The 26,870-nt window shown below is 43.5% G+C and overlaps 3 protein-coding genes across 6 annotated transcripts in view; 1 reads left to right on the top strand and 2 right to left on the bottom strand.

Moving 5' to 3' along the window:
- The window catches only part of ubtfl (upstream binding transcription factor, like), a 191,654-nt gene that overhangs the window by 160,784 nt on the left and 4,000 nt on the right, over window positions 1-26,870 (bottom strand). Inside the window, exons 7-20 of one of the 4 annotated variants that reach the window (XR_008649059.1) lie at window positions 26,674-26,794; window positions 25,753-25,863; window positions 24,837-24,964; window positions 24,626-24,767; window positions 24,046-24,087; window positions 23,853-23,963; window positions 22,837-22,983; window positions 22,197-22,307; window positions 21,651-21,751; window positions 19,978-20,167; window positions 19,806-19,847; window positions 19,122-19,247; window positions 18,062-18,148; window positions 17,125-17,263 (exon numbers count right to left, since the gene is read on the bottom strand). Coding sequence is in view for 2 of the 4 variants with exons in the window: in XM_033982218.2 (XP_033838109.1) it covers window positions 17,186-17,263; window positions 18,062-18,148; window positions 19,122-19,247; window positions 19,806-19,847; window positions 19,978-20,167; window positions 21,651-21,751; window positions 22,197-22,307; window positions 22,837-22,983; window positions 23,853-23,963; window positions 24,046-24,087; window positions 24,626-24,767; window positions 24,837-24,964; window positions 25,753-25,863; window positions 26,674-26,794 (1,537 nt within the window). In the remaining 2 variants the exon portion in view is untranslated. Of the gene's footprint in view, window positions 1-16,812; window positions 17,264-18,061; window positions 18,149-19,121; window positions 19,248-19,805; window positions 19,848-19,977; window positions 20,168-21,650; window positions 21,752-22,196; window positions 22,308-22,836; window positions 22,984-23,852; window positions 23,964-24,045; window positions 24,088-24,625; window positions 24,768-24,836; window positions 24,965-25,752; window positions 25,864-26,673; window positions 26,795-26,870 lie in introns of those variants that run through there. The other 3 variants (XM_033982218.2, XM_033982219.2, XR_008649060.1) reach the window with 3 other exon arrangements.
- On the top strand, window positions 4,624-6,225 carry LOC117385561 (dnaJ homolog subfamily C member 5-like). Its single transcript, XM_033982853.1, has 4 exons — window positions 4,624-4,730; window positions 5,321-5,534; window positions 5,808-5,976; window positions 6,137-6,225. Exons 1-4 carry the CDS (start codon window positions 4,624-4,626, stop codon window positions 6,223-6,225), a joined length of 579 nt encoding a protein of 192 aa, XP_033838744.1.
- Window positions 7,047-12,879, bottom strand: ttc19 (tetratricopeptide repeat domain 19). The gene is made up of 10 exons (XM_033982846.2): window positions 12,767-12,879; window positions 12,241-12,380; window positions 11,512-11,603; window positions 11,320-11,430; window positions 10,785-10,823; window positions 10,148-10,266; window positions 9,458-9,561; window positions 9,203-9,366; window positions 8,786-8,948; window positions 7,047-7,615 (listed from the first exon to the last, which is right to left on the bottom strand). The coding sequence occupies exons 1-10, from the start codon at window positions 12,871-12,873 to the stop codon at window positions 7,455-7,457; spliced, it is 1,200 nt and encodes a 399-aa protein (XP_033838737.2). The 5' UTR covers window positions 12,874-12,879; the 3' UTR covers window positions 7,047-7,454.

The following is a 26,870-nucleotide window of genomic DNA, read 5'->3' on the forward strand; positions in this document are numbered from 1 at the left end:
TATTTTAATATATAGAATACGTCTTGAGTCTTGTGTGTAGTTTGTGGTGTTGTTTTAATATTTATTATGCCTCAAAATTAGCAGCCAATCAGACTGCTGATTGTGCCCCTCTCGCAATAAACATACAAAGGTTTTTCTATTACAACCCAAATCCCTGTAGAAAATTGACCTGTATGTGTCCCCAGAAACGAGGTAAACACGTTGAAATCAAATACAGCTTTTACTGAAAACTGTAATGCTGATTAATTCTTACTTACAAAAATATTGGGCATGGTTGTATAATAGTTTTGAAAACCAAAACAGCAAATTATAACACTCAGAAAGCAGAATGATTCTTTTTCAAATGAGGCATTGGCACTGTGTGGCAGTTGAAGGCGGAGGCCTCAGCGACCGGATCACCGGACATGGATACTACACTGTCTACTACTCTGAGCCAAAGACTGGAGACTCCGTTGTTCTACTGGGGGACTTCAATGCCCCAATGTGAGGGTCTGTTGGGATCGTCTGGTGGAGCCCCGTGCCAGAGGGGTCTTCAACTTGCATCTCCAGGAGAGCTTCTTCCAGATCCTGGGGGAGGCTGGTGATATGGACTCCGTGTGGGCCATATTCTTCACCTCTATTGTCGATACAGCTGCTCGTAGCTGTGGTTGTAAGGTCTGCGGTGCTTGTCACGGCAGCAACTCCCGAACCCAGTGGTGGACACCGGAAGTACGGGATGCCATCAGGCTGAAGAAGGAGTCCTATTGAGCCTAGTTGGCTCGTGGGACTCCTGAGGCAGCTGACAAGTACTAACAGACCAAATGTGCCAGGGCTCGTGCGGTCGGAGAGGCAGTTGGGAGGAGTTCGATGAGGCCATGGAGGAGGACTATCAGATGGCTTCAAAGAGATTCTGGCAAACCATCCAACGCCTCACTGGAGACTGGAGACCCGGAGGCGGACTCCTCCATCACCCTGGCTGAAGTCACTGAGGTGGTTGGCAAGCTCCTCGGTGGCAAGGTTTTCAACTACAGGGGACTCACACTCCTCAGCCTTCCCGATAAGGTCTATTCCAGGGTACTGGAGAGAGTAGAGTCAATATAAAATGTATGTTTTGCAAGTGCCAGTCAATAATGAAAACCTAAGTAAAAAATAATTGATAATAAAACAGGCCCTGTAGGAGGGCTTGAACTAGACCAGTGGTTCCCAAACTTTTTGTACTTATGTTTGATATATAAATAGTAAAGACAAAAGCATAAATTTACTTAATTGCCAAACGTTTCCATGATTGTTTACATTTATCGCATTGTGCAAACACAACTAGGATATATCAATTTAATTTATTCCAAACTTTGAAGCCATCTTACCTCGTGTACAACCTGATATCCTCATCTGAAGCAGCAAACCGCTCAAAGCCAAAATTGCAGCCTATGGCCATCTCCTCCATCTGTCTCTGGAGAGCTGCAATCTCAGATCAGAGCACTTTGGTCTCGTCAAGCACCAGATCCACTGCAGTTGGCTCAGCAGAGGAGCAGTAGTCGTGGTCAGAGCAGGCTCTTTCCATTGTTAGTTCCTCTAGGTCATCAGAGACAGGGTTTGGCTGGTCTCTCCACTCCCAAACACTGGAACACGGGGCAGGAAGGGAGAAGGTATTCCATTCAAAAAGAACAGGAACAGTTCCTCTTAACATTTAGTGACACTATTGTGTTGACAGCTGGATCACATCAGCAGGCAAAAAATGTTGAGTACAGACTTTAGTGTTGTCTGTCACTACAAAATTATCCCTCCGAATGTTTAGGACCCATTTCTTCCATTTCTCACCATCTTTGGTGAAGGAAAAAAACCTCAAAGCAGAGTTACACCGGGCTGAAGCTGTACATCTGGGAACACAGCAGTAGTAGTAGTTTGATGTGCTGTTCTGTGTCCTCTGGAAAGAAAACTTTTTCTTTTTTGATGTCATGGTTTATTCACCCAACTACACAGATACAAATACTACGATGAAAGTACTTAAAAGGTATTACATTGCCTGAAGTTTTCAAAGATGGAACCAGGTTAAACGATACCGTCCGTCATTACCGGAAACTTGAGTACAATTTGAGATTTTACCGGAAATACATCACACCATTCCTGCATATAGGCCACTTATGGAAAATTGTATGTGGCAAGCATAGCTAGCAAGCATATACTTATCGTGTCCAGACCCCCGTCCCCCCTGTGATTTCCATGTATAGGAACATAGGTGACATAGACTTGAGGGTGGCGCCTTGCAGTGTCCACCAGCAATCTGACCTGAACTGATGAACAGCGAAACGTCTTCACTTCTACAACGATTTGTCCATTTGACAGATTTAAATTTTGTCTTTTGCTATATATCAGACCTGAACAACAGACATTTGGATCACCATGTAACCTTTTATTGAAAATGCTATATTCACCAAAAACACAACACAATCAGCGTGCACCTCCCTAATGAAACTACTGCATCAGGTTTGTCAAGTTGATTTGTACAGCTTTGTATCATGTTTTTGTGTATTTATGGGGAGGATGGGTGATGTAGACTTCTGGGCGGAGCCTTGTACAAGCTCATACTGATAGGGTGGGAGGGTTTGAACAAGGCCAACGATAGATCCCTAGATTACTCAAACATCTAAAACCTCTTCAGGCATGTTTGATAAGGAAACAACATTAGCTCCAAAAACTACATCTGTTATCATACCCCCACTTTCATGATCTTCTCTGCAGATCATTGCCTTCAGGACTGACGTGTCATTGGCAGGTCACAGCAGCCGGAGGCGGGGCCTGGATGATTGACAGATTCATGACAGCTGTCCGTCGTCATGGCAACAGTGAACGGTCCGTGGTTGAAATTGGAGAATCACCTGAGTGACACCTGAGACCTGCTCCAACATTTATGAAGGAGAAGCTCACTTGCCCAAAGGCTACACCAAACCAGGACTAAACCAGGACTAAACCAGGACTAAACCAGGTTCAAAGCAGGACCAGAGCCAGAGCAGGACTAAACCAGAACTAAACCAGGACCAAGTCCAGAGCAGGACTAAGCCAGGACCAGTGCCAGAGCAGGACTAAACCAGGACTGAACTAGAACTGAACCAAGACCAAAGCAGGACCAGAGCCAGAGCAGAACTGAACCAGGACTGAGGATCAGGACTACACCAAATATCAGCACTAGAGTGAGACCAAGGAGCACAGTTGCAAGATCGACAGGTAGGATCATGGACACACAAATTTCATCTCAACATAAATATTTCACAAAACCTTTGTGAACCGGACACAAAAATGTTTTTAAAATCATTTTGATGCCTGACTTTGCGCACTAATAACTGGATCTGGATACCCCATCTAAGGATATGGATCTTATATTTACTCAATTGCTTGTGATCGGTAAAATTACTATCTCTCTGGCCTTTTTGTTTTGTAAAGGTAGCTCACCAGAAAAAGGAAAACGGTTGGAGACCCTTGACTTGAGATGTACATATGTATCGACGTATAGATGTGTGGATAGAAATGTAATGGATTAAATCCATTTATTCAAGTTTGGTTTGACAAAAAAAAAAAAAAAAAAAATATATATATATATATATATATATATATATATATATATATATATATATATATATATATATATATATATATATATATATATATATATATATATATATATATATATATATATATATATATATATATATATATATATTTAAATGCCTGCAGACAGATTGGGCTTTTGGTATTTAGTTCTTCACTGTCATGTATTTATTTTGTTCATTGTAAACTGTAATAAGAGTAAGAGCTCCTGCAGCCATGTGATTAAATTTGAGAGGAACGCCATATTGGCAGGGGTGAGCTAGCGGTAATCTGCTCTTAGAGTCTGCTCTTGGAGTTTTCTTTGTCTTTAAATGATATCATAGACAATTATTTATCTTAAAACTAATCAGAGTAAACATTAGTGTCCCTTGCCTGACACAGGTATGATTTTAAAGAGTATAGCTGGATAGTTACTGCGACCACTGCCATACATGGGGTTTGGTGATGCATGCTGTAATTGTGTGACGAAAATTACAAGACCTATTGAGCTAACACAAAATAACATTTGAAGCAGGTCCAGTGACTTCCTGTAGAACAATAGGACCCGCCTCTTCATGGTGACATCACAGTGTCAGAATAAAAATCTGAGCTCACTTTTAGAGATTTAAGTTTTAAGATATCAGCTCTGATCTGAAGTATTTATTAATAAAGGAGTACTAAGGAGTATTTTTTTTTTACCAAATGCTACTTTTTAAAGTGACACGAGTATTGAAGTACTAATATTGCTATGTGAGGGGGGTTAATTGCTGTGTCTACCTCGAAAAAACATTTTTTTCTGACCCCTTTAAGTTTTAACCTGTGAACTTTAACCTTTGACCTGGACCCAGACTCACCTCCAGAAGAACTCTGCTCAGGTGGGGATGCGTCATTATTAACTATAACCCACAACCTTCTTCGTGAAAGGAGGAAACAGGATAACCACTCTGCTACAGTAACACAGAGAGAACATATAGACTCCACTCAGAGAGATCAGGAGTCGAACCCACAATCTCCTGATGCATAACCACATAGCGCCCCCTGTCTGTGTGTGTGCAGGGGACGATGGCGGACGGACGACAGCGCGCTCTGTCGACCTCAGGAGAGTCTCTGTATGCAGTGCTTGGGCTGGAGCGCGGCAGCAGCCATGATGATATTAAGAAGGCCTACAGGTGAGACAGGGCTGACAGGTGAGACAGGTGACAGGTGAGACAGGCCCGACAGGTGAGACATGCCGACAGGTGAAATAGGTGAGACAGGGCCAACAGGTGAAACAGGGCCAACAGGTGAGGTAACAAGTAAACTGCAAGGTTAGCAGCTTTTAAACAGAATAATACCCCGTGGTGACACAAGGAGAGCATCTGACACAGATATTTGATACGGGGACATTTAGGTCTGGACAGATTGCATAAAGAACTGTGGACTTTGGGATTTTGGGGTCTCTAGAAGAACAAAAGATTTGATTCTCACTATAGAAAAGAGTCTTCTGCATTTGACCCATCCTTCAGTGTGTCTGGGTTAAACCTCAGGAGCTGGACCAGATCTGACCCTGAATCCTGATTCTCTTATCCAAAACTAAACCAGGACGACATCTGCAATAAACCGGAACTAAAGCAGGGACTAAAACAGGACTAAACCTAATACTAAACCCAGACTTAACCTGGACTAAACCAGGACAAAATTGGGACTAAATCAGATCTAAACCTGGATTACACAGGTCTAAACTTGGACTAAACTTGGTCTAAAGCAGGTCTTTGTGCAGGAAGCTGGCGCTGCGGTTCCACCCAGATAAGAACCCAGACAACCCCGCGGCAGCCGAACGCTTTAAGGAGCTGAATAGTGCCCATGCAGTTCTGACAGACCCAACCAAACGGAACATCTACGACGCGTACGGCTCCCTCGGGCTCTACGTCGCACAACAGTTTGGAGAGGACCACGTCAACACCTACTTCATGCTCTCAACCTGGTGGGCCAAGGTCTGAATCAATACTGAACCAATACTGAAAAAGGACTGAAGCAGGACTGGACCAAGACTAAGCCAGGACTGAGCCAGGACTGGGCCAGGACTGGATCAGGACTGGATCAGGACTTGATCAGGACTGGATCAGGACTGGGCCAGGACTAGATCAGGATTGGACCAGGACTAGATCAGGACTGGATCGGGATTGGACCAAGTCTGAACCAGGACTGAACCAGCACCAAACGAGGACTGAGCCAGGTTTACCCCAGGTCTAACAAGTTTCTTGTAGGGTCTGTTTGCACTGTGCGGGCTCCTTACTGGCTGCTACTGCTGCTGCTGCTTGTGCTGCTGTTGTAACTGCTGCTGTGGGAGGCTTCGCCCCACAGGTGAGGGGGCAGAGCCTGAGTACGTCTCACCTGACGACCTGGAGGCGGAGCTACGCAACGACCCCGACACAGGTCAGCCCACATTATACTTATCCAACCACAATCTGACACACGGGGACCCTCTTGCTATGAGTGAGGGCATCTGAGAGACAAGGGGATGGGAGGGAATCTGACATACGGGGATGGGACCCTATTGCAGTGGGCGAAGCTAATCACTCTGCCATATTCTCAGACGTCCCCGTGATGCAGCAGCCCAACGCCAGCGAGAAGACACAGCTAATCGGAGACGGACAGCGTCGCTATGGAGACACATACACATGAAGACGGACATGACCACAGCCAATCACATTGCTCAGACGGCCCCCGGACTCCACCCCCTGTCTCAGCCTAAGGACGAAACAGTCCTGTTTCCTCCACTCTTCAACTGTCAATCACATCCCAGCAAGGGCAGAGCCAATAGGAAACCCCATCTCTTCTCTGTGGGCGGGATTTACAGCTAAGAAATGGAGGAGGGGGAGGCGAAGAGGAAACGGAGAAAAGGAGGAGAGGAGGAGGTCTGAGAAATGGGATTCAGCTGACTATTTTCAGGTTGGGTTTGGTTCATATTTATATCTTAAATTTAAAAATAATCAAAACTTTCTTTGTAAATGTAAAAGTCTAACCCTTTGGGGGTTTGTGTGTAAATATGTGATGAGTGTTCATACTCTGTTTTTACTGTCTGAGTTATTAAAGCTTTGGTCCACGAGTCAAGAGTAATTCTTAACATCTGAAGGAGCAGTGGAAAGGAGCAGAGGAGCAGAGGAAATGTGCAAGGGAGCAGGAGAGGATCAGAGGCAAGGAGCAAAGAAAATGAGCAGAGGAGAATGTCAGAGGTGTACAGGAGAGAGTAAGAGAAGCCGAGGAGCTGGGCAGTGGAGAGGGTCAAAGGAGCAGAGAAGATAAGCAGTGGAGCAGAGGAGAGGGTTAGAGGAGCAGAGAAGATAAGCAGAGGAGAGGGTCAGAGGCGGAGTGGGTTAGAGCAGATAAGCAAAGAAGCAAAGGAGAGAATTAGAGGAGCAGAGGGGAGGGCCAGAGGAGCAGAGAAGTAGAGAAGAGGAGCAGAGGAGAGGGCCAGAGGAGTCATAATCAGATCCACAGTGCTTGTGCTTGGTCATGTTTTATTTTGAGGTAAACACAAAAATTGTCACAGCCGTAATGGAACAGTTTTGTCAGAAGTTCATCAGAAAATCCACAAATATTGAACCTGATCGGTACAGGGAGGGCATCTGACATACAGGTAGGGCATCTGACACATGGGCATATCTGAGGATGGGAGGGCATCTGATACAGGGATAGATGCAGTAAAATGTCTCTGAGGGCCCCTGGTGAAAAGTGCTGATAGGAACATTTATAGTAGCCCTCCTCTCCTCTACCCCTCTTCCTTTTTCTACCTCTCTCCTCTACTCTCCTCCTCTACCCTTCTTGTCCTCCATCCTGTCCTCTACTCCTCCTCCTCCTACCTCCTCTATCCTGTCCCCCTCTACCCCTCTCCTCTTCTTTCCTCTACTTCTCTACTCCTCTCTGCTCTCCTTCCCTTTCTTCTCCTCCTCTTCTCTCCTCCTCTTTAGCTCCTTCAGTTCTTCCTGGATGTGTTCTATAGTCTCTTGGTCTCCTTGGCTTTTGGCCAGAGTCATGGCTTCGTGGTAGAACTTCGCCGCAGCCTCCAGGTCTCCTGAAACACACAAAGGTCCTGCTCCTTAAAGTCTCTGTACCTGATTTTTAATGTGTTAAATACGGGAAAAAACAGAACTAGTTATTTTTAATTTAATTTTAAGTTTGCAGTGGTCCAACGTTATTCCTCACTTACCTTATGCATTCTGAACATCCTGATTATTCACCGTGATGAGTTTATAAGCACTTTTCACAACTATCAGTGACCAGAGTAGAGTTTTGTAAATAGAGTGACGGTAAAGAGGAATGTACTGATCTGATACTGGTATCAGATATCAGCGCTGATACTGAAAAATGTACTGGATAGGATATCGGCTTCCAAATATTGGTTGAGTTGATATTCTGGATGGACATGGACATTGATGTAATAAGACTGGTCCTAGTCAGCCCAGAAAGTCTCAATGTTTGTACTTAAGATAAATAACAGCTACATAAAACATTTGGATACGTTTTGTCTTTTATTAATCTTGTTTTAAGGAAATAAATACTCATTTATGTCCCTACACTGGTATCGGTTGATATCGGGTATGGGCAGATACTTAAAGCCATAGTATAGAAATTGGTATCGGAACTGAAAATGGTGGATCGGTAGGTGAACGGTAAAGCTAATAAAAGTAAGCAATGTAACTGCACACCACCTAATTCTCAGACAATAAAAGTCTTTATAATTAGATGCAGACAGTACACAGCAGACCTGTTCTGACTTCAAGAGCTGCTTATAAAATATATCTGTACTCGGACAAGACGTGCTTAAATAATCATGTAGAGGCTCTATAAGACCAGATGTCACATGTCCCAGAAGAGAAGAGACATTAAGTCTGTAATTGACTAATCAAATTATTTTTGGTCTAGAGTCGTGTTGCTGATCCATTAGTCGATTAAAAAGGGGGCTTGGCAAAAGCTCAAACATCTGTGTGATCCAAATTGCACTCAGAAGACTATGCCTGCAGAGGGAATTCATGCAGTATTAGGAAACCATGTATTCATATATTAAGCTGCTTTTTTACGTAGAAATACCAAAGCTTAAGCTCACTCGCTCACTTCTCCTTTCTGCTGCTGTCCCACATAAATCCTTATCATCTAAATAAAATGATGAATCAACTAATACACATTTTGGTTGACTAAATGCCTAATCGACTACAGGACTAGGACACACAGATCTGACACTGACCCGAGTGCATAAGGATGGCGGCCATGTTGGACAGCAGCACATGGAGGTCCGGGTGCCCATGGGTCCGACCCAGATCCACGGCTCTTTGGACCAGAACCAGGGCCTCGGAACGGTTCCCCCGAAGATCCAGAACAGAGGCTAGGTCACTGAGAAGAACCAGAGTCTGAGGAGAAGAAACCGAAGAGGAGGGGGGGATTAGAGAGAAGGAGACAGGGAAAGAGAGGAGGAGCAAGGAGAAGAGAGGGGAGAGGGTTAGAGGAGGAGAAAGGAAAGGAGAGGGTTAGAGAGGAATGTGAGAGGAGGAGAGCAGAAGAGCAGAGGAGAGAGAGAAGAGAGGAGGAAAAAGGAGGAGAGAAAGGAGGAGAGAGGGGACAGGAAGAGGAGGGTTAGGGCTGACACTTCACCATGACCTCTGACCTGAGGATGTGCCGGGCCCTGCTCCTTGCTGCAGATCTCCAAACTCCTCCTGTAGTCTTGCTCAGCCCGGGCCAGGTCTGAGATCTGTGCCCAGAACCGAGCCCTGGAGTCCAGAGCTAGACCTAGGAGGAGGCGTGTGTCCTGGAGGAGGGTCTGCGCCTCCTCTAAGGAAAGACACAAAGACAGGAGTTTCTAAAGGAGAACGCCTCTGAGTATATTAATCTGTTTGAGTGTAAAAGTGTAAAGTGTCCTCACCACTGGGCTCTTCTGTTGGTTCCTTTGTCTCCTCTTGATCTTTCTCCAGTTTTTCCTCCAGCGTCTCCACACAAAACCTGAAGCCGTGCTCCGCCAGGGCCAACCTCCAAGACAGAAGAAAGAGACAAGGAAACAAGGAAGGGAGACAAGTAAGACTAGTGAGGAGACAATGAGGTATTCTATGAAGCAAGCTAAAGCCAAAGTCAAGTTTATTTGGGCAATTCAGGCTAATCAAACCCTCAGTTCAGTTGTGTCAGAGTGGCTAAACAGAGTTGGCGCTGAGTTACCGTAGTAACAAGCATGCAGGCATAAACCTGGCCGGGACCAGGCTAAATTGTCAAGATTATTTTAGTTTTGTCTCAAAGAATGTCTAAAGAATCACTTAAATCCAAATTTCAGCAGGTGCACTCACACACCTGTGTTAGGTCACTCGACACACATCACAAACCTTTAGAAATCTCAACTCAACTGAAAGTTGGTTAGCTGTTAGCTCAGATGCCATTTTTACATGATAATTATTCTCTAAAATAAGACATCAAAAGATTTACACACTCAACACTTCAGACGAGGCTCTGGTGTCACGTAAATGTGGTTGATGGGTTGGTACCAGCTGACACCGTCTGGATTATTCAAAATTTACAATTTCACAGTGCAGTACCTGTCAGGGGCAGTACCTGTTGAGGGCAATACCTGTTCTGCTGGGCATAGATGGCGGCAAGTTTGAGCGACGTCTCCACGACGGCATTGTCATTTTCTGGAGTCCCTCGAGACAACATCAGGCTCAGGGACGCTTTAAAAAGCTTCTCTGCCTGAAAGTACATAGAGTCCTGCAGTACAAATACTGCAAATATTACAAATACTACTGTGACAACATCAAGCTCAGGGGCGCTTTAAAGAGATGCTCTGCCTGAAAGTACAAATACTAGGCTATTTCATGCAGAAACTTTGAACAGCTTCAACAGCCTCGCTCCTGATTGGCTCTTTGGTTGCTATGATACTCATGGTCAGCTCCAGATTAGCCACTGTAACTGCTATACTCAATGATATTCATTTGGAACCGAATGCTGCGGGTGACGTCACACTCACACAGTCCTCTTCTTTATACAGTCTATGATACCAACAGAGAAGGACTGTTTTTTCACGTGAATAAGCCCAGTAATTACAGAGATACTAACCATAAAACAGGTCAACAAGTCTTCAACAGTTATACAGCAAAATCAACCTGAGAATTCTGAACAGTCTCCAGCTCAGGTTAAACCAGAGGGACTCTACTGATGTCACACACAGAGACTCGGACCAAAACCAAACATCTGTGTCCTGGACTCACCTGGTCCAACTGCCCTCGAACGTACGACAGGTTAGCCATCTGCAACACACACACACACCGTCAGATAAGAGCAGACAAGAGCAGACAGGAGCAGAGCCAGAGGAGCAGGGCCAGAGGAGCAGGGCCAGAGGAGCAGGGCCAGAGCCAGAGGAGCAGGGCCAGAGGAGCAGAGCCAGAGGAGCAGGGCCAGAGGAGCAGGGCCAGAGGAGCAGAGCCAGAGGAGCAGGGCCAGAGGAGCAGAGACAGAGGAGCAGAGCCAGAGGAGCAGAGCCAGAGGAGCAGGGCCAGAGGAGCAGGGCCAGAGGAGCAGAGCCAGAGGAGCAGGGCCAGAGGAGCAGGGCCAGAGGAGCAGGGCCAGAGGAGCAGAGGAGCAGAGCCAGAGGAGCAGGGCCAGAGGAGCAGAGGAACAGAGCCAGAGGAGCAGGGCCAGAGGAGCAGGGCCAGAGGAGCAGGGCCAGAGGAGCAGGGCCAGAGGAGCAGGGCCAGAGGAGCAGAGCCAGAGGAGCAGAGCCAGAGGAGGGAACAAGGGCATTACCAGGCTGTAGCAGTACACCAGTGCATCCTGATGGTGGAGCTGTTGAGCCAGGGCCAGGGCCTGATGCAGGAAACTGGAGGCAGAACTCAACTGATCTCTGAGAATACTGAGCTGGAAGAGACAGAACCACATCTAAACCAGGACTAAAGCAGGACTAATGCAGGACTAAAGCAGGACTAAACCAGAACTGACCTTGGCCTTTTTGAGTAGAAGGATCATCTCGTCCTCTTTCTTCTGAGCCTCATCACGCTCATCTTCCTCACTCCATCCAAAGAGAGAGAATGCTGTGTAACAGAACCAGGACTAGACCAGGACTGGACCAGGGACTGGACCAGGACTGGACCAGGACTGGACCAGGACTGGACCAGGACTGGACCAGGACTGGACCAGGGACTGGACCAGGGATTGGATGGTAGCAAAGTAAAAGTAGTAAGTACATTTTAAAGTACTTTTTACTTTTACTTCACTACATTTGAGAGCAGAAAAGTAAAAGAATTTTTATTACTGTTTTATAGCTGCTGAAAACGCTGAGGTTTATCTTTAACACATTCATTGATTGAGCACCAAAAATAAACAAATAAAAACAGCTCAGAAAAACAATAGATTTAATTAGTTCTACTGAATGAAATTCAGCACAAATTTTTTTATCAAAATCACTATAAAACTTCAAAATCTGCGTGAAATACTTCTACTTTTTACTCTATAAATATATTTTGAAATGTCTACTTTAATATTGTTACCCAAGTACATATTTTCATATGATACCTTTACTTGAGTATGTTCCTGCGCCGGTATCTGTACTTTTACTTAAGTACTTGTACTTCTTCCACCACTGGACGGCACTGGACCAGAACTGAACCATAACTGAACCATAACTGAAACAGGACAAACCCAGGACTGAACTAGGATTTGGATTCTCACCTAGAGTGGACCACAGCACTGCTCCTCCATGCCTCCTCTCCTCTTGTGTCCTCTCCCCTCGTGTCCTCTCTCCTCGTGTCCTCTCTCCTCGTGACCTCTCTCCTTGTTTCCTTGCTGGGCTTGCTGCTGACTGGACAAAGCTGAAATAGAAAGATTTTATTTCAATCTTGCAAGATAAAAATACCACAAAATGTAAATAATCTTGAGATTTATTTATTTTTTTATGTTTTTGGCTCTTGGACAAAAAATTTATTAAGGAACTGTCACTGTTTAAAAAAAAAAAAAAATAAATATTACACAGGTCCGATTACAGTTTTCAGAATAATTAAGAAATCCAGAGCGATTCATTTGTTTCATTTCTGAGGAGGAGCGTCTAAAACCTCAAGGACTGAACGAGGAGTGAACCGAGACTGAACCGAGACTAAACCGGGACTGAACCTGGACCTAAAACATTGATTCAGGGTCAGTCCGGGGCATCCGGAGCAGGGGGCGGTGACACCTGCGCTGCGCGTGTCTCCGGACTCACCTGCGCGGGACAGAGAGGTGAACGTGCGTGAGGTTCGGTCCGGTGCGCGCGGACCTCTCCGTGACCGCCAGCGCAGTCCTCAGCGCGCGGCACACGCACGCTGCCATTTTTGTTGACACGAGCGCCGGAAGTTTCTGTGCGTCAGGAGGCGGAACTTCACAATAAAAGCTGAGAAACATCTCTGCTCCATTAAAGGGTCCATATATCGCACCTTTCTGATCTATAGTATGAAGTTGTTTCCACAAACACACTCGTTGTTATGTTTTATTTCATTCACACGTTTTACACTGTTTTTCACTCAAACTGGGTTTTTAAACTCCATACACCTTCACTAGAGTCATTTGCACGATTTCAGCCCTGGAGTTGCCAATCTCTCCTAAGAGTACAAGGCAGCTGTTAACTTGAAAACTACCACTCCTTGACGTCACAAGGTGGAACAGAGCATTTTTAAGCTTTAAAGTGTAGACAGGCTAATAATAAAGTGTTACTCAAACATGTGTGAACACACAACACAACTCCAGATATGTTTTTGATGAGGCAGCAACATTATAACATGGCTTAAAGCTCACAGGAGTCAATTTTGTGTAATTCAGGACCTTTAACAGATCCATGCTCTGCCCCTGAATATGAACTGACTTTGGGAACACGCCTTTGTCTGTTTCTATAGCATGTGGGAGGTCTGCACAACATCTTCATGAGTTCCGGTATATTCCATAGGTGTGCGCCCCCTAGTAGCACGTGTCATTTACCTTCGCGTTAGTAAATCAAGATACCAGTTTGATGTAGCGCTGCACTGCTAGAAAATACTTTACAATAATAAAATTTAATAAACTGGCCTTAAAGGTAAACAGCGCCCTCTACTGGTATTAAAGTGGTTTAGCCACAGATCAAATTAAACCTGCCCAATTACCGAATCGTTAAACTGCAATATCTCACTTTATGTACAACTAATGACGAAGACTATGAATGTAAAAAATTATATTGTTATCTCTGTCTCTGTTATTACGTTTTAACAAGTTATATTTTGTTAAAGTTATGTAGAAGCTACAATTGGGAAAAAATAACTTCGAACATTATATTTGCCTATTGATATTCAAAGGGAAACATTAATTCCTTACTTCATTCAGTCTAAACAGAAATAAACGGATGCGACGACGACACCTTGACTTTTCTTCTATTAGCCTCATTGTGGAAAGAGAATGTCCAGCCTGCACGTATTGGGTGAGTTTATCGACATTGTGTAACTGATTTGACGATGTGTTTGACAGAGATAATTAACATGTGAAATGTGATTCTCGCAGATTCCCAAATATGGGCAACACCTGTTACCTAAATGCCACCCTCCAAGCCCTGATGACAGATGTGGCCTTCATGAACAACGTTGAGGCTCAGGAGATTGTCTGGAGCCGACGTCAAGAGGCAGTGCTGCTGAGGTAAGATGGAGTCAGGTCAAACATTTGTCATTATTTTTAAAAGGTTTCTTGTTTTGTCAGGATGCTCATGAGTTCCTCACTGCTGTGCTGAACCAAATCCAGCAGCTGGCGCCTTCTCTGCAGAGCACTGCCTTTACCCAGGGCACCACCTACACCTGCCCAGTGGACAAACACCTGAGGTTTGAGATGGACAACACCAGGACCTGTAGGAGGTATGTACACACCACACTACAATCACAAGAATGGACAGAACAACAGTGCAAAACCCTCAAACACATTAATATAGTTGTTTTATTAGAAAGTTGTCACGCTGCCGTATGTTTTAAAGGACATAGATGAGCATGATTGACTTTTTTGATCTTCTAACCATGTTATAACACTCTTCCCTTGTCAAACACATACCTGGAGTCATATTTTGAATTCTTGTTTAATAAATCTACTCCCTCCAAGCCCCATAAAAACCCATGATTTTGAAATTCTAAGTTTTGGGATGCAACCACAACAATGGTACGATAAAGATATCCATTGATGATATGAATAGATGTGGAGGCTGGGTAGAGACTCAGGATGGAGGCTCTGTCTCAGGCGCTTAGCCCAGTCGATTCAGGACCCCCCTCTCTCTGTAGATGGTGAAGTCTTTAGGCTGAAAAATGAACAAGAGATAAGGGGTGGGAGGAGGGTTTGAGAGAGCGAAGATTTAGAGGTGTGACTGAGGTGAGCTGTGGTTCACCAGAGAGGAGCAGGAGGAGGTTGAGGCTTGGCTGCTGCTGTCAGGTCATTTTGGTCTTAAAATGTTCAGACCAATGAGGCATCTTCTTCATGAAATGTGTTTGTTTCTGCAGGTGTGGTGAGGGCTCATCCAGGAAGGAGTCCTTTACAAATCTCTCCCTGGACGCTCCATCGAAGAACTTCTGGAGCACCATTTGGAGGTAAGCACTGAAAGGCCAGTTTTTCTGGTACCAATGTTCTCTTTGTTTTAATATGTTTTGTAAATAATCCCATGTTTCTCTGTGTGTGATTTAGGAGACCGAGCTGGAGTACAGGTGTGAGTGTGGAGGCACCGTGTCCAGTCTTGGAGTGAAGTTTGCCTCTTTGCCAAAGTAAGTGATACATGAAAATCTATTAAATACAATGCAAAAAGAACTTAAGTGAGTTTAGAAGAATTAAGAATGAACTTAATTATGTTCTTCTTTCCACAGTGTCCTCATTTTACATCTGAAGAGGTTTATGTTCAGCTCCAACTACCAGCTGCAGAAGGTGAACTGTCCCATTCACCTGAACAGAGATCTGATAGTTGGATCGTTTCAGGGTTTTGGCTTGTATCGGTTGATCAGCATCGTTTCTCACCTGGGACCCACAGCCGACATAGGTAAGAGTTTCTTTATATTTGTATGTAAAATGTGTTAAAATTTGTATGTATGTGAAAAAACGCGACTTGCTAGTGGGATATGCAGCTATCCATCGGAGGGGCTGACAGCTACACAGCAGACATCGACGATGACTTTTACAGTGATGTCTGCTCCCATTGGGCACCGCAGTTTTCTAATACAGACGTGTTTCTTTGAAGTCATTTTAGATGAATATTGCAATGTAAAATGTCCAAATTATAACCTACACAGCACAACAGGTCTTCTTTACAATGTTGCAAATAAATTCTTTTAATTAATTCTTAACTTGCATGGTGTGTTTTGTCAGGACACTACATCTGTGATGTAGTGCTCTGTTGTCCTATAATAGGTTGACTTCATCTGTCCCTCTGCTGTTTGGGGAGTGACTCTTCTTTGATGACCCGTCACCTGGCTGGATGACCCCTGACCCCTCACCTGGCTGGATGACTTCAGAATACCTGGCTAAACAAAGGATGAATAAAAAATAATAATAATAAAATAAATAAATACATAAATGATGGGTTGCCCTCTCTTATCTCTGTGGACCTTGACTATAAGGGTTGAACTTTCCAACTTGTTCAAAATGCAGCAGCGAGACATAAAAAGTGTAAAATCCATCACCCGGTGCTGGAGTCACTTTGTTGGCTTCTGCCCAGTTTAGTTAAATTTAAAATCGTCCTCACATATAAAGTCATAAAGGACATGGCCCCATCCTATTTGCAAGATGCTATAGTATTATCCAAATAGAGCACTTTGTTCTCAAAATGCTGGACGTTGTTCCCAGTGTGTCTAAAGCAGTGTGTGCACTGCACGATTTTGGGCATCTGCAACGAAAGATTTCTGATCATAGGAAAAATCTTGAGTCGTAGCTAAAAATGGCGGGTCGTCGATCTCACACTGAGACAAAGCTGAAACTTGAAACTGTCGTATGAGCAACCATGAGCTATGACTGATATAAAGTGTGTGATATTTTGTATCTTGCTCGTAGAGTGAGGCCTCCTCCTCAGTAACAGCAGCTCCACTTTAATTTACTGTTACAAACCTGTCCTGGGGCCTAAACATGGCCTCAGTGAAGTCAATGGGCCGTGCTCAGTGGTGCATATCACTAGTTTAGCCCATGGATCTATGGCAGTGAGGCCACGGATCATGGATCTTTTAAAATAAATGGGGTTAAAGTCCCACTGTGGGACATCACATTAGAACACAGTTAGAGAGAAGAGACACATTCTGAGAAAAGTGCATTTATTTCAGCTGTGCATTTTTACAAACAGCAACAACTGATGACAACTTCCTGTTCAACTGTACAAACCCCGCCCACTGTCAATCAAAACGAGAAAACACAAACAATAAAACACCGTAAAACTCAAAAACTGTCCAATAAGAGCATAGGAACCTGCAGAGAGGACGTCCAATCAGAGCAGAGGAGCAGAGAGGATGTCCAATCAGAGCAGAGGAGCAGAGAGGATGTCCAATCAGAGCAGAGGAGCAGAGAGGACGGTCTAATAGAGGCAGAGGAGCAGAGGGTGGTCAGTTGGACTCTGAACTGCTCTCTGATTGGCTCCTGGGCTCTGAGCTTCTCTCTGATTGGCTCCTGAGCCTCAGTCGGACTCTGATTGGCTGGAATCTTCACTTGATGTTGCTTCTTCATCGTCCTCTTCGTCCTCGTCATCATCGTTCTGAAACAAACAGGAAGTGAGGAGGCGTGTCATTTTAAAACCACGTTCCATCAACTCAAACTTTCAAATATTCTGATCCAATATGGAATTTTGAGCCGATACAATATCCCATATTTGTCTTAAAAAGGAGCTACAATCCCATCTGAACCTGTGTTGCCAGTACCTTAACCTGCAGATAGACGACACAAACAAGTTTGTCGTTCTTAGTATATAGGCCATGGCTCATGTGAAAGCTCAGAACCTCCATAATTCACTCACTGAGCTGCAGGGGCAGGGGTTTTAGTAGTGACCGTTCAGATCAGAGAGAGTTCTTTTAGATTTAAACTGGATTTCAGTGTTGAAACTGGCAACACAAATGAGAGACTCATGTGAGGCTCATTCTGCTTTCTGTTTGGATAAATCATCTTGAACCAAAACAACACATTTTAACATAAGTAAATGACATGTTCAATGTTTTTGTAACTAAGAATAAATCAGTATTACAACTGTTACCAGTAAAAGCTATATTTGATTTGAACACGTTTACCTCGTGTCTGGGGACACAGAGAAGTCAAGTGTATGGAATTTAAAATATAAATCTTACACACTGTTCCTTTGAGATTTTACAATCCACTGCAAGGCCCACGAGGCCCATTGTAGTAAAGTTCACAAATAAAGAAGGTGAAATTTGTGCGTTATTGTTTCATGTGGCTAGGCCCAGTAATTACAGAGATATTAACCATAAATAACCAACACATCTGATTGGTCTACAGATTCTATCACATGTTTTGACCAATGAGAGTGGAGAAAAGTGGTGACCTCATCGTCGCTGTCGCTGCTTGTCTCGTCGTCGTCGTCAGAGTCTGATGAATCGCTCCGGTCCGAGTCCGAGTCTGAAACGTCCTGCTGAGAACACACAGACACACACATAGGGTTTACAGGCTTTGTGAGGACAGGATGTTTACTGTGATTAATTTAATGGAGGCTGATCCTAAACTTTAAAAGAGGGAATATTTTACTCCTTTTGGTAATAACTGTACCATATTTAGATCACCACGTTACCTTTAACAGTTTTGAAAATGCTGTATTTTGCCAAAAAACAATATGTTTTTTAAGTTTCACTTTCATTTCTCCCTGTCACTCCTCCTTCAGAGCGACAACACAATCAGCGTGCATCCCACTAATGAAACTACTGCACATCACATCAGGTTTGTCAAGTTGCTGTAAGGGCCATTCATATAGGGCCCAGCAGAGATCAAACACTTCTAAAGCCTCTTCAGGCATGTTTTTGATGACTGACATTATAACACGGTAGCGAGGTCCTAAAAGTCCATTTGGCAGAATGCCCCTCTTTAAAGGGCCCATATTACACTATTTTCTGATGTTATAATGTTGTTTCCTCATCACAGACAGACACACAGACCTGCATATTTAGGCTGAGTTCTTATCTCAAACAGAAAACACTTTCACCTTGTGATGTCATGAGGAAGTACAGGAAATGCTCCACTGTGTTTTTAAACTCCATGCACCTTCACTAGAATCATTTGGATCATTTCAGCCCTGGAGTTGCCAATCTCTACTGAACTAAAGGCAAAAAGTAGTTGTTAACTTCAAAACTACCCCTTCATGACATCACAAGGTGTAACAGAGCATTTCAAGCTTTGGAGACGTAGACAGACTCTTAATAATGGATTACTCAGATATGTGTGAAGTATAACATGGCTAAAAGCTCACAAGAGTCAACTCTGCATGATATATGACCTATGTTTTTTTTATGTTTTTCCATTAACTTAAAAGTCTTATGCACTTTAGCTAAAATTAACCCATCCCAGTCCCAGTCCTGGGCCCATACCTGGTCCTGGTCCGGCCCCAGTCTTACCTTGGCTCGGTAGGCCATGCTGCGTTTGTGTTCTGCTGCTGTGGTCTTGGATCCTTGGGTCTTGGTTTTGGCTGTGACTCTGACTTTGGCGAGTGGAGACCGGACTTTAGTTGAGCTGCGCCGCTTCTGTCAAACAAAACCGACAAAGTCTGGTTTAGACCTGGTTTTGTTCCTGTAACTATGTCTTCAACATGGAAAATTCCATCAAAAATTTACGAACAAAGAAGGCAATTTTCTGACAGTTTGAACCTTCATTTAACAAAATAAAGGTGCTGTCATTTATTTTTATTTGTCTAACCATAACTATTGTGTAATTTACACATTTTGCCCCTTGTTTAGATTATGGTTGCTAGGTAACAGTTATGAAATTACAGTATTTAACAGTATGTCACATCTCCTGCTCGAGTCCAACCAGAAAGTAAAATGATAAATTTCATGAAAACTGCAAAATAAGAACAAAATAGGCAAGATTTTTGTCAAGTGTTAAATATAATGTTAACTCTGTTTTAATGAAATGAGTTTAAACTTTAATATGCAATTTAGATGGTACTTTCTGTCTCAGACTTTTTTATTAAACACTACAATATCAACAAAAGTATGAACAAAGTGACAGAATAAGAGAATAAAAGCTCTAACTAAATAAACCCCAGTGTGAAAAAAGGATTTATTTTGAAGGAGACTCACTGTGGACGAGGTGTAGACGGCTCTGTCCTGAGGAGACAGCGTCTGCAACACAAACAGAGTCAGTCCTCGATCCAGTCCTCGTTCAGTTCTAGTTTAGTTCTAGTTCTAGTTTAGTTCTGATTTAGTCCTAGTTTAGTCCTGAAAGAGTCCTGGTTCTGGTCCAGTCCCTGACCTGGACCCAGGCCTCCAGCTGTCCCCTGTACTCCGCCTGCTGCTCCTCCACCTGTCTCTTGTACTGCTCCTTCAGAGTTGGGCTCAGGCGCTGCCACCGTTTCCCTATCTCCACCATCCGCTCCTTCAGACTGAAGTGGTTCAACTCTCCGTTCGTCAGCAGCTCCTGTGAGAACATCTGGTACCCGCTCCTATAGAACACAACAGAATGTCTGGTACCCACTCCTGTAGAACACCTGTTCCATGGAGGTTTTTTCATTTACATGTAATGTTCCACACCATATCTTGTACATATCTCTGGACTCTACCCTGCTAGCCACCCTGTTTTCAAAATAGGAAGTGAGCATGGGCACGCTTCAGCTCCAATGAACCTTTTATTGAAAAAAGGTGGCCCGCTCCCTGCTAAACCAGAGATGTGAGCGGGAAGGGGCGGGATTCCAAATATGGAACTCTGCTCCAAATTCTCCAATATAACTGCTAGCCTCCATGAGCTTCCTTTGCCTGGAGCCGAACGCTGAGGGTGGGTCACACTCCCTTAGTTAACTTCTTAGAAGAAGAACATTTGTACTCTAACAACTGAAGAAAAACTCTTGAGGAACATTGAAAACATCAACGACTTGTCCTGATGTATAAAATTATCAACCAACTCCATCTGCCCACCAAACCAGATCAAATCATCCACACAAGTATTGGACCTTAAAATCCAACACAACCCAGTATAAGAACTCTTTTTTCCATGCATCTTCCCAGAATGGAACCAACAACCAACTGACATAGTTTGAACACTTAAAAGTTGTTTGGCAAAACCTTAATATCATGCATTCCCTCTCCCTTCATTGGTCTGATATCCACATGGAGCTTGCAGATTAATCAACCAGAACCAGAACTTGTGCAAAGTTCAGCTCACTGTACCTTTTGGGTAATTTAATGTGAAATACGTTTGTCACACATGTGCTGTGCAGTGTGGGTTTAGCAGCAGGATTGGTGAAAGTGCCGATGAACTGGTTGAGAAATAACTTTGTACTGGATCTTGCCTGTTTCCGAGGTAACTTCCATTGTTGGAGTGATGTTATATCTCTGGATGTGTGTCTAAGGAAGTGGACTAAGTGAGTGTGTGAGCATCTGAGTAACGCTGCCTTATTAGGCTGAAACAAAACACAACTCCAGGTATGTTCTTGATGAGGTAACAACATTCTATTTTTAAATCTCACAAGAGTCAATTATGTGTAACTTTCTCACCCACACAGCTGGTTTGTCTGAGTCAGGCATTTAGCAAAGCTGTTAATCAAACCTGTTACTGGAGCCACCTCAGGGAAAGAAGGCACCTGATTAGTCTGATGTTAATGTTCATATCTTGATTTAGGGACAAATTAGTGAAATAAAAACAGATTAACACCTAGATTTTAAGGTCAGAATGCAGAGTCTGATAGCAGCAGTTACGTATAGAGGATGACAGTTTTTCCATAAATAATGAATTGGAGTCAATGGAGCCCAATTGCGCCCATGCTGACTTCCAGTTTGGAACGCGGCTGCTAGCAGGATAGATTAGATATGTCCAGAGGTATTTACAGGATATGGTTTGAAGCTCGTCTCGTATCTCCCTCAGGTTTGGCTTAGTCCTGGCTCAGTCTTGGTTTAGTCTCGGTTCAGTCCGGTTGAGTCTCGGACACTTACACGGGCGGTTTCTTCGGCTCGCCGTCAAACTTGGGCTTCCTTTGTGTCTGTGCAGGCGCTGCCACAGCAACAGCAGGGCCCCGCATCTCCAACAGCTCCCTCTGTAGGAGACACACAGGCACAACAACAAGCTTTATTATTTAATATTCTACTTAGGTGGTTAGACTTCAAGGTCCTGTACATGATTTCTTCCATGTATTTGAGAAAAATGTGCTAGTACAGATATATTGTATAAGGAGTTCTTAAGGTAAAAATAAATCTACTGTGTACTGTCTGCATCACATTAAAGCGTTTTCTTGTCCCAGAATCAGGAAAGGTGCAGTTAGTATGCTAGATGTTAGCTTGACAAAACTCGGCTCTGTTCTCTGAGAGTTGTGAAAAGCACTTATAAACTCATGGAAATCATTAGTGTAAGGTAAATGAGGAATAACTTTAGATGACTGCAAACTGTTTAACTAATTTGTTCTGTTTTTTTATGTTTTTTGAGAAAATCAGGTACAGAAACTTTATGAACAATTTCAAAGAGTTATTCAGCTGTTTTTTCACCTCATATCTCTTCTGGTCCTCCGCCGCCTTTTTAATCCATGGAATTTTCTCTTTTTTTTCCATGGACTTCCAGGATGCCTCCATTGCCACCTGAGCCTTCCTCCTATCACCCTGTGGACAGAAACACTTGGTCTGTACATGTGTGTGTGAACATATATGTGGACCAGAGACTGTATAAAGAAGTGGACTGAGGGAAATGAAGCTCATTGAGGCTAGCGGTTATAGGGGTGAATTTGGAGCAGACTTCGAATATCAGCAACCAAAGAGTCAATCAGGAAAGAGGCTGTTGAAAGTAATGCCCCTTCCCGCCCTTCCTGCTGGTTTGGCAGGGAACAGGCGCTTAGAAACGCTGTCAATCAAACCTGTTGCTAATGTTAGTGGGAGTGACCTTAATGAAAGAAGGCACCTGATTGGTCTGTTATTAATATTCATAACTTGAGGGACAAAATAGTGAAATAAACACCCCAGGATCATGTAGTGTGGGTTAAAATAAACATTTTAAGGTCAGAATGATGAGCCTGACACCAGCAGTTGCAGAGAGAGGGGCTACATTTTTTCAATAGAAAGTAAGCCGGAGCCAAAGTCGAATCGTGCCCATGCTCACTTATATATACAGTCTATGAAGTGGACATGGCCTGACCCTGTACTTGGCGAGATAGTCCGCGCTCACGCTGCTCTGCCACATGTCCTCAGCAGTCTTGGGCGTCTCGGGGAGTTTGGGGGATTTCTTGGCGTCTCTTCGCTCTTTAGGTGCGACCCACTCGGCGTCGGGCTCTCGGCTCCGCTCCTGAAAGAGAAGAGACCACAGCGTTTCAAAGGGCCATCCCCCATTAGGCCTGTCACAATAATAATAATAATAATAATAATGAATATAAATATATAAATATATATATATATATATATATATATATATAGACTTGTTCAATAGATGAAAGCTGGAAAACAATATTTTAGGGCTCAGTATTTATCGTGCGTTAATATGGAGATTTTTTCCATTTTTGTTGTAATACAATAAAATTTGTGCTGTAGAGGGTTGAATAAATCACTTCTGTGGCTTATTATTGGTTCATTCTTCTATTTATTTGTTGCAGCTCAAGCCTCTTAAAGATACTGTCTATTTAAAAACAGTTCACTGGGATTATCTTGCATTATTGTTGTTGCGTCAGTGGCATCTAGTGATTTTTTTTGCGATTAGGATTTAATTTGTGATTTATGTTTCAAAAGTAGAATTATGTTCAGATTGCACATTGTAAACAACTCCGGGGGCATTCATATCTGAGAGAGGCTGAAATCTGCACTTTAACCTCATTCAAGAATCTCATGCATTTCAGAACAAATTTGTAGAAATCTAAACTACAGGGTTAGCAACTTTTACCCAGAATAAGACCCCGTGGAGCCATGGGAGGGCATCTGGCACCAAGTTCTAAACTACAGGTACAAATAGTTTTCCATAAAAGATAGGAAATTTTTGCAACCTCATGTCCAAACCTCACAGCACCAGAGTTATATTTTCTATAGTAAAGTATATGGTGCTTTTAAAGTGGGAGTATTTTACATCTATAAGGTATTCACTGCTAACACATAAACTAGATTACTCAAACATGCATGGATGGTATGTTTTTGGTGAGGGGTGGGGGGCAGGTGACAAAGACCCACTTTGGCAGCAGGTGAGGCACGGTGAGGACTGGAAGCCACGGCCATCGTCAGTTTGCCCCCGCCCAGTTTCTCCTCTGACATCACACGGTCCCTTTCCTCCTCAGGCAGGCTCTGAAAGCACAGGGGCATTTTTTAGACACAGGTACACAGAGAGGGGATCTGACACACAGGGAGGGATCTGTGACAGTTTTACCTCAAGGAAGCGCTGCAGGTCCACGTCGTACTGCTTCTTTTTCTGTAGAAACACAAAATGTCCAGAGAAAAGTGAGACTGATGCCAAAGCCACAGTACAAATCACTTATGAATAATCTATTGGACAAATATGACATGTATCAGATGGGCATCAGATGAGTATAATTACTCTATGTGTTGCTCTAATTAATTCTCCACAGCGTCTCCAGGCTTTTCGGCAGGAAACACAGGAAACAGACACGTGATGTCAAAATAATCTTCAGGTGCCCTTTCAAAGTAAGTTCTACAGTCGAGTAGACAACATACAGACTGCGAAAAGTTTATAGTCATGGGGGAAAAATATAAAACACATCAAACATCAACTTTCCAAGGACAGTTTATGAAGGAAAAGGCACATGGTGTTCAGACACCAAAACTTAGATGGCAAGTAGCCTAATTAGTGCAAGCACCGCAGCCATGGCTTGTTATTGCTGCCATCCACCGTTCTTCTGGACAACTTTTGTATAGTTTTAAAACCTATGTGTCTGTGTGTGTATGCGTGTGTACGCGATAAGGTGAGAGTACCCGCATGGGTGTGGTACCTGTTCGCAGCGCTTCTGGAACATGTCCTTCTCTTTCTGATTCATGAGTTTCCACTGTTTACTGCAGAGGACCATCCGCTCTGTGCTCGGGACGTCCTTCATGTTCACCATCAGCTCGGCACAGTACAACGAGTACCCATTACTGCAACAGAGAGTACCTGTTACTACCGCACAGAGTACCTATAAGGCTGGTGGGGGTCATGTGACTTACGGCGGTGGTTTTGTGGGGCGCCCGTCGAACTTGTCCTTGAGTTGGCGTTCTGCTTTGGTGAGGACAGAGCGCACATGGTCGTCGGCGCTCAGATCAGGGTGTGCCTCATGGTACGCCCGCATGCTGTCCTGGAACACACAGTACTTACACTGTAGTACTCGTAGTATGTGTAGTAAATAGTATAGTACTGGTACTATTTGCAGTATATAGTACTAGTAGTATTACTAGTAGTATTTGCAGTACTGGCAATATTTGTGTCTTGTAGTCCTTCTGCAGCTCCGGGGCTTTGCTGTATGTGCGGTAGTATATAGTATTTGCAGTATTCGTAGTACTTCGTAGTCCTTCTGTAGCTCCAGGACTTTACTGTATGTGTAGTATAGTATTTACTACATAGTATTTGCAGTATTTGTAGTACTTGTACCTCATAGTCCTTTTGTAGCTCCAGAGCTTTGCTGTAGTAGTACATGTAAAACTGGACACTTTGGGGGCACAAATGCAATTTAATAGTCTAGTAATAACAGCAACATTTATGATCATACCTGCTCCTGTTTTCAGTGTTTTAAATTGACGCATGCAGTTATTTGTTTTGTTTGTTTTATTTATATTCTGTATTTTAGCAGGGCACTCATGAAAAAGAGTCTGGTACTCTCAATGGGCTCTCCCTGTATAAATAAAGATAAATGAAAATAAAAAAATAAAATAAAATGTAGCATAGTGAAGTATTTGTAGTACTTGTGCATCATAATTCTTCTGCAGCTCCAGGGTTTTGCTGTATGTGTATTCAGTGTAGTATATAGTACATGCAGTCTTTGTAGTAAATCACAGTCCTCCTGTAGCTCCTGGGTTTTGCTGTATGTCTAGTATGTGTAGTATATCTAGTAGTATATAGTATTTGCAGTTTTTGTTGTACTTGTACCTCATAGTCCTTCTGCAGCTCCAGGGCTTTGCTGATCCATTTGAGGCGTCGTTTATCTGACAGCTGAGACCACTGCCTCCTAAGCGCCTCCTTTAGCTCCTTCTGACTCACCTGCACATGAGAGGGAAGGGATAGAAGTATTTATAGTTGTATTTGCAGTATTAGTATTTCCAGTAGTAGCATCAACCAAAAACATGAACAATAGGTCAAATCCAGCTAAGGTAATCCTGTTCCAGGCTAGCTCAAGATCTGGAAATGATAAAGATAAATGAAAAATAAAAAATAACTCCTGATAGAGTTAACCCAGAGACATGAAAGGATTAATCAAATGCAGGTTTAAATCAGAGACACTGAAGAATGGGTCAATGCAGATTTAACACATACACTGTATAAAGAAGCGGACTGAGGACGTGTGACGTCACTCGCAGTGTTTGGCTCCAAATGAAGCTCATTGAGGCTAGCAATTATAGCAGTGAATCTGGAGTCCAGTTCCATATTTGGAATTCTGACCAATCAGGAGCGAGGCTATTGAAGGTAACGCCTCACCCACACTGCTGGTTTGGCAGTAGGCAAATGTTTAGCCCCTGCTTGGTCTGTCATTAATGTTTCTATCTTGACTTAGGGACAAAAAAATACAAATTTTTTAAGTAATAAAAATAGAAATAAAAAGGATCACATAAAACCAACATTTTAAGACCAAAATGAAGAACCTGACAGCAGTAGTTACAGAAAGGGGTGTCACAGTTTTTCAATAGAAAGTAAATTGGAGTCAAGGTCAGTGGAGCCAAAGTGCTCCCATGCTCACTTTCTGTTCGGAACACAGCAGCTAGCGGGATAGATATGTCCAGAGATATATAGTCTATGGGTGTAACCCAGAGACACTGAAGGATGGACCTTACCCTTACGTATTAGTCATAGTACCTGAGGGTGTAGCTTGGCATAGCCCTTCTTCTCGTGGTTGTACCAAAGCTGTTGGGGAGTCTTCGGTTTCTCTGGCAGCTCAGACTTCTTCCTCTCCTCCATCAGCTCTGGATGTTCCTCCCTGAAATGCAGTACAAAATACTACTATTACTACTGCTATGTTCAGCCCAGGTCCGGCCCTGGTTCAGTACTGCAGC

Source organism: Periophthalmus magnuspinnatus, chromosome 17, assembly GCF_009829125.3.
Source record: "Periophthalmus magnuspinnatus isolate fPerMag1 chromosome 17, fPerMag1.2.pri, whole genome shotgun sequence".
Classification (NCBI taxonomy): Eukaryota; Metazoa; Chordata; class Actinopteri; order Gobiiformes; family Gobiidae; genus Periophthalmus; species Periophthalmus magnuspinnatus.

What these genes read in the sequence shown, in the direction of transcription:
- LOC117385561 (XM_033982853.1), top strand. Translation starts at nt 4,624, where the DNA reads ATGGCGGACGGACGACAGCGCGCTCTGTCGACCTCAGGAGAGTCTCTG. An exon ending in GATATTAAGAAGGCCTACAG is followed by an intron (nt 4,731 to 5,320) that starts GTGAGACAGGGC and finishes GTCTTTGTGCAG; the next exon opens with GAAGCTGGCGCTGCGGTTCC. An exon ending in ACGCAACGACCCCGACACAG is followed by an intron (nt 5,977 to 6,136) that starts GTCAGCCCACAT and finishes CCATATTCTCAG; the next exon opens with ACGTCCCCGTGATGCAGCAG.
- ttc19 (XM_033982846.2), bottom strand. Translation starts at nt 12,873, where the DNA reads ATGGCAGCGTGCGTGTGCCGCGCGCTGAGGACTGCGCTGGCGGTCACG. An exon ending in TTCGAGGGCAGTTGGACCAG is followed by an intron (nt 10,267 to 10,784) that starts GTGAGTCCAGGA and finishes ATGTACTTTCAG; the next exon opens with GCAGAGAAGCTTTTTAAAGC. An exon ending in AGGGCCCGGCACATCCTCAG is followed by an intron (nt 8,949 to 9,202) that starts GTCAGAGGTCAT and finishes TCTTCTCCTCAG; the next exon opens with ACTCTGGTTCTTCTCAGTGA.